The following is a 6,723-nucleotide window of genomic DNA, read 5'->3' as shown; positions in this document are numbered from 1 at the left end:
CGGTAACCTCAGCAGCCATCCTTGGCTGAGCAAGGATCCCGAGGCCCCGAACCGATGGGATAGGGACCTCAGCCATCTTCTCAGGAGTGAGAAAGTGGCTGGGGTGTTTCAAAAACAAATAAGGCAATAGGTTAAAATTTATAGTTTATCGAGAAAACCAGCTTCTCTTAAAAAGCTAAAAACGAAACTTATATCTACAAATGCATTGTCACCCAAGATTAGCATTGGATGGAGAGGAATGTGTTCGTTATAAAATTGAGTGAAGTGCTTTTTTCTTAGTGTTTCGAGTTCTGAACATGATATTAAAATATGGATTAGTGTGAGTTCATCTCCACATGTTTCGCAAAGAGGCTTGTCTTGTTTTGTCATTAGGAAGTTATGTGTCAGGTGTGTGTGTCCTATGCGGAGCCGACATAAAATTACCTCCTTAAAACGCTCCTGGTGCGTACAGGTCTTCCATTCCCCTAGAACAGGTTTTACATAATGCAGCTTGTTTATTTCATTGTCCCAAGTTGTCTGCCATTTAGCTTTCAAGTTAGAATGTATTAATTTCATGCAGTCTCTATACGGCGTACTGACTTTTCTGATTTCGTGACTGTGAGCTTCTGCAGCGTACGAGTCGGCTCTTTCATTTCCGACTATTCCAATATGGCTCGGCACCCAGCAGAATTTGATTGTGTGCCCCTGTGTTGTGATTTTTTCTATGTTGTGTATTATGCTCCCTATTAATGGTTCAACTGCATTTTGCGGATGTAAAGCGGTGAGCAGGCTGAGTGAATCTGTGTAGATGATGCTCTTTTCGATACTGTTACTTAATATTCTATCAACAGCTACAGAAACAGCATAACATTCGGCGGTAAAAATGGACGTACAGTTTGGCAGTCTTACAATTTTTTTCCAGTCCCCTTGTACTACCGCACTTCCTACATAATCCGTTGTTTTTGAGCCGTCTGTGTAAAATTCTGTGTGGTAAGCATATTTTTCTTGCAATGTCAAGTATTCCTGTAGTATGTGCTCGCGCGGCGTTTGTTTTTTCTGAAAACGCGTTAATGTAAGGTCACATACAGTGGGCAGGCTGTACCATGGGGGCAGTGGGTCGTGCATTGAGGTGATGTCAGGAAGGGTATCCAGTAATCCTAGACTCTGGCAACTATCCTCGAAGCGTAGTAGTAGACGTCTGATTGACTGGGGTCTGTTGTTGAACAGTGTTCTGGAGGTGCACTTTGTAACTATGGAATAACAGAGGTGTTTCGGTAGGGAACGGATTTTCAGGACGTATGCGCAAGTGAGCATTGTTCTTCTATCTATAAGGGAGGGTTCATTGGTTTCTACATAGAGACTACTTATCGGGGATGTTCTATATGCACCTGTTGAGAGACGTAAACCAAGGTTATGTACTGGGTCCAGTCTCTTCAGATATGATGGCCTCGCAGAGCCATACACAACGCATCCATAATCTAGGGTGGAGCGTACTACAGACCGGTATATTTGCAAAAGACATTTTCTATCAGATCCCCACCGCTTTCGTGACAGTATTTTGAGTATATTCAGGGATTGGGAGGCTTTCTTTTTGATCATACTTATGTGTGGCAGAAATGAGAGTTTCTTGTCAAATGTTACGCCCAAAAATGTATGTTCATGTTTTACTGGAAGTACGGTGTCATTTAAATGCAAGGTGGGATCAGTCTGCAAACCTCTTTTGAGCGAGAAAAGGACAGCAACTGTTTTATGTGGGGAGAACTTAAACCCATTTTTGTCTGCCCAAACCGAAAGTCGGTTTAATATCAGTTGTATCTGTCGTTCACAGGTTGGTAGGCTGGACGATGTACATGCTATTTGAAGGTCATCGACATATAAAGAATGCATAATGGACTTTGGAAATATCTTGGCTATGGAATTTATTTTCACGAGAAAGAGGGTAGTACTTAAAATACACCCCTGCGGAACCCCATTCTCCTGAACGAATTTTTTGGAAAGGGTGGAACCTAGGCGTACATGAAAGGAACGCTCAGAAAGGAAGTCTTTTAAGCAGTTCAGCATCCTTCCGCGGATACCCAGGTCCGCTAGGTCACGGAGTATGCCAAACCTCCAAGTGGTGTCATATGCTTTCTCCATATCAAAAAATATTGCTAGGCAGTGTTGTTTATGTATGAATGCTTCTCTAACTGTATTTTCCAGGCGGACGAGATGGTCAGTTGTTGAACAAGATTTTTTGAAACCGCATTGGTGGATGTCGAGAAGTTCACGGCTTCTAAGGACAAACATCAGCCTAATGTTAACGACGCTTTCGAACGATTTTGCGAGACAGCTTGTGAGGGCTATGGGCCTGTAACTGTTGGGGGAGGTTGGTGGTTTTCCGGGTTTCAAGAATGGTACAATAATGGCCTTTTTCCATGCTTCAGGTATTTTTCCTGACACCCATATTTTGTTGAAAAAACTCAAAAGTGCTTCTACAGACGGCTGAGAAAGATGTGCCAGCATTTGATAATGAATTTGATCAGGGCCGGGCGCGGTCTGTTTCCCAGCAGATAAAACTCTGTTTATTTCATGAATTGTAATGAGACTATTGTATGCTTCATTTGTGCAGGCGCTTTTAGGGAGTCTTTGTTTCTCAGATGTGTTTTTGTATTGTAGAAATTCTTGTGTGTAGTGTGAAGAGCTCGAAACGTTAGAGAAATGTTCGCCTAAGATGTCTGCTTGTTCTGCTATACTTGTTTGTGCACCAGGGTCTGTAAGAAAGGGAATTGTGAAAGGGGAGAAGCTGCCATTCAGTTTGCGAACTTGCTCCCACATTTTTTTTGATGTGACGGAACTGCTTATGGATGATATGTAGCTTTGCCATGAGTTTTTTTCCGCATTACGACGGATATGTCGTGCTTTTGCGCGGGCTTTTTTAAATCTTATGAGGTTCTCAGCTGTTGGATACCTGCGAAAAGTTCCCCAGGCTTTGTTCTGCTTCTTTTTTGCATCTCTGCAGTCTTGGTTGTACCAAACCTTGTGGTTTTGGCGTACCGCTCCCGAAGACTGAGGAATGGCTACGCGCGCAGCAGTTATAATACAAGTTGTAATTATTTCGTTGAGATCGTCTACACTAAGATCATCCGAAAAAATTTTATCCAGTGCGGCCTTTTCCTGAAATAGTGCCCAGTCAGCTACGTGGAGCTTCCAACGACGTGGTTTGCTAGGAATGATTGATGGTGGTGATGACAAGCTAATTACAATAGGAAGGTGATCACTTCCGTACGGATTTTGGAGAACATCCCAATTAAAATCAGTAAAAACGGAGGGTGAACTAAAAGACAAGTCTATGCAACTCATTTTTCCTGAGGCAGGGTAACAATACGTAGGTTTACCTGTGTTCAGCAGGCAAACGTCGTTGCACAAAATAAAATCTTCTAAAACACGACCTCTAGTGTCAGTCTGTTCACTTCCCCAAAAAACAGAGTGGGCATTAAAATCCCCAACTACCAGATATGGCTCTGGCAGCTGTTCTAAAAGTGTTTCCAAGTCATTAAGTGTAACTGTTTGGTGTGGCCCGAGATATACAGAACATATTGTAATTGTTTTGAAATGTAGGACGGTGACTGCAACAGCTTCATAGTTAGTTTGAAGTTTGATTTCGCGAGTTGCAACCCCGCCTTGGATGACAATAGCAACACCTCCAGAGAGCCTGCTAGTTTGCTCTCTGTCAGAACGAAAGACTTTGTATTTCTTCAAAAAATTCTTGTGTTTAGGACCTAGGTTCGTTTCCTGTAGGCATAACGCCACAGGGGAGAAAGTGTCTAAAAGATCTTTTATGTCACTGTAGTTATGGAAAAGTCCACGGCAGTTCCACTGTATAAGGAACGCCATTTTCTGTGGATTTTTTAAGGAAAAGTGGGAACCTAGGTTTCTGGTTTAGGGGGACCCGTGATTCGGGTCCTTCCTTTATTTTGGCGGTCAAGTGAGCTTTGCCGCCCGTGCAGGGCGAGCGTGCCGGGTGATACATCCATCGCCTCGGCGGAGGCGCTGGAGGCCCGCGGGGATGCCGCGCGTGTACGAACTTCAGACCTCCTCCTAGAGGGGGTGGTCTGATCGTCTGCCGACTCAGGGGACGGCAAGACCTTTTCGGGGGGTGGCAAGGCAGCGTTTGCTGACCCTGCCGGGGGCGCAGATGGCCCTGCCTGAGGCTTTGCCTGGGCAGTGGCCGGAACGCGGTGCGGTGCAGCGCCCCCGCGCACCACATCAGCGAAGTTTGTTCTTGCTGTGAAGTTGAACGTGTTCTTTGCATGAAAAAGTTGTCGTGCTTCCTTGAAAGTTATGTTTTGCTTTGTCTTCATTGTTATTATTTCTTTTTCACTTTTCCATGATGGACATGATCTGGAATAGGAGGGATGATCACCATCACAGTTTGCGCACCGAAGTGCTGATGCTTCACAGTTTTCAGAAACGTGTTCGTTTGATGCGCATTTTGCACATGTTTTTCGGCCACGGCAGCTCTGTGAGCCATGACCGTATCGCTGGCAGTTGAAACACCGTCGCGGGTTTGGGATATAGTGTCGGACATTTATTTTGAGGTAACCAACTTCTATTGATTCAGGTAGTATGCTTGAGCTGAACGTGAGGACAAGATGTTTTGTTGCTATTTCTTTGTTTTCCTTTCTAATCTTAATGCGGTGAACATTGATGACATTCTGGTCTTTCAGACCTTCGAGCATTTCTTCTTCTGTGAGTTCAAGGAAATCGATTTCGGAGATCACTCCCCGGACGGTGTTCAAAGATCGATGTGCAGTAATTGAGACAGGTATATCCCCAATGGACATCAAGTTGGACAGTTTAGAATATTGGTCGTTGTCTTTCAGTTCTAGTAGGAGGTCACCGCTAGGCATTTTTTTTAGCTTGTAACCTGTGCCTAAGGCACTGGTTAGGGTTCTTGTTACTATGAATGGGGATATTGTTCGGGCAGTCTTTTCTGTTGCTTCACTGTGAACAACATGAAACTTTGGGAACGTTTCTTTCGATTTCTGAAAGTATTGATTAGTCACTTCGGTCCGCACTCTTTTTTGAGGGCGATCAGGTTTGGAAAGGGGGGGAGCCATAAAAAATTGATGTTTTTCGGTCATGGTGCCAGCCACCCACCATGGAGCCCAACAAGGGGACGCGACAGGAACTTGAAAGAAAGTCCTGCCCACGCCAGCTGTACACCTTAACTATAACCTAATATGACTCAACTCAGGGTAGTTGGTCACACACGGTTAACCCTCGCCGCCAGGAAAAAGAGGAAAAACGAAGAAAAGAGGAGGATACAGGAGAGTTGTAAGAAAGGAGATAGGAAAGTGAAAGATGGAGAAGAGAACAGGAAAAGGCGACTGCCGATTTCCCCCGGTCGGGTCAGGCCGGAGGTGCCGTCTACAGGAAGCTGGGGCCAAAGTGGTGTGTTGCCTCCGCCGAGGGGCCTTAAGGGTCCAAACGCTCGGCATCGGCTCAACCACCAGGATCCCCTTTTCCCCGGACACGGCGATGCCACGCACGGCTAAGCGCGGATGCTCGGGTCCGTGGTGACGCATTGTTCACCATCATCCCCCTGCGGGGATGTCCCTGCGGATGCTCGGGTTAACCCCGTGGTGTCGCCACTCACCAACGTCTGCATGCTGCAGACGCCTCCCTGCGGGGAGATTAGAATAAATAACTAATTGATTAAGGAGAGACGCTCCTAGAAAACGTTTTATTGCAGGAAAGTTATTGCAGCCATATATACATGAAAACTGCACACAATGCTGGCCAGGATATCTAGATCTAGCAATTGCCCTTCTTGATAATGTGTTCGCTCGTATCCTTTCAGTAGAAAGGGTCAGTTGCGTGTTCCTGCCGGAAGTATTGCCAAAGCCGGCTTCACGCCCGCTTCTAGCAGGGTTGGTGAGCTGCCCGATGTTTTTTAAATCACCATAGCTCCGAAGACCGATAAGGCTGTTCAATAAAGTTGTCTGGCAGCCGCCACAAATGCATAATGTAACAAGTGCATTAAAGAACCTAGTATGTGCTTCAAAATGGAACTGGCGAGCATAATTAGTAATATCAGTCACTGGAGATTCAATTATCACGAGGTATCATAATGATGTATGAGGTGCAGCAGACAAAATATCATGTACTGAATGAGATGGCAGAGAACCCAGGCATTGCAGTCTATTACCTTCATGAAAATTCAGTGGTTGTGGACAAAAGTGCAACAAGAAACGGGATAAGAATTTCCTGCTACAGGAGCCAATGCACATCATGAAAATGATTAGAATAAATAACTTAAAGATTAAGGGGAGACGCTCCTAGAAAGCTTTTTATTGGAGGAAAGTTATAGCAGCCATCTATACATGAAAATTGCACACAATGCTCGCCAGGATATCTAGATCTAGCAATTGCCCTTCATGATAATGTGTTCGCTCGTATCCTTCGAGCAGAAAGGGTCAGCTGCGTGTTCTTGCCGGAAGTATTGCCAAAGCCGGCTTCACGCCCGCTTCTTGCAGGGTTGGTGAGCTGCCCGGCGTTTTTGAAATCACCATAGCTCCCAAAAGGCATAAAGCTGTTCAATAAAGTTGTCTGGCAGTCACCACAAATGCATAATGTAACAAGTGCATTCAAGAATCGAGTATGTGCTTCAAAATGCAACTGGCGAGAATAATTAGTAATATGAGTCACTGGAGATTCAATTATCATGAGGTATAATAATGGTGTATGAGGTGCAGCAGACAA

At 44.9% G+C, this 6,723-nt stretch overlaps 1 protein-coding gene across 1 annotated transcript; it reads right to left on the bottom strand.

The window, feature by feature from the left end:
• Positions 1 to 3,229: 3,229 nt before the first annotated feature.
• Positions 3,230 to 5,639, bottom strand: LOC149345886 (uncharacterized). Its single transcript, XM_089586266.1, has one exon. The coding sequence runs from the start codon at positions 5,100 to 5,102 to the stop codon at positions 3,885 to 3,887; it is 1,218 nt and encodes a 405-aa protein (XP_089442392.1). The 5' UTR covers positions 5,103 to 5,639; the 3' UTR covers positions 3,230 to 3,884.
• Positions 5,640 to 6,723: the final 1,084 nt, after the last annotated feature.

Source organism: Amblyomma mixtum, chromosome 4 (genome assembly GCF_055824585.1).
Source record: "Amblyomma mixtum isolate Tamu chromosome 4, ASM5582458v1, whole genome shotgun sequence".
In the NCBI taxonomy this organism is placed as follows: Eukaryota; Metazoa; Arthropoda; class Arachnida; order Ixodida; family Ixodidae; genus Amblyomma; species Amblyomma mixtum.
The sequence above is the reverse complement of the archived record's forward strand: the minus strand, read 5'-3'. Positions and strand labels throughout refer to the sequence as shown.

Bases quoted from the DNA above. Each gene is read 5' to 3' on its own strand.
- LOC149345886 (XM_089586266.1), bottom strand. From the start codon at position 5,102: ATGACCGAAAAACATCAATTTTTTATGGCTCCCCCCCTTTCCAAACCT.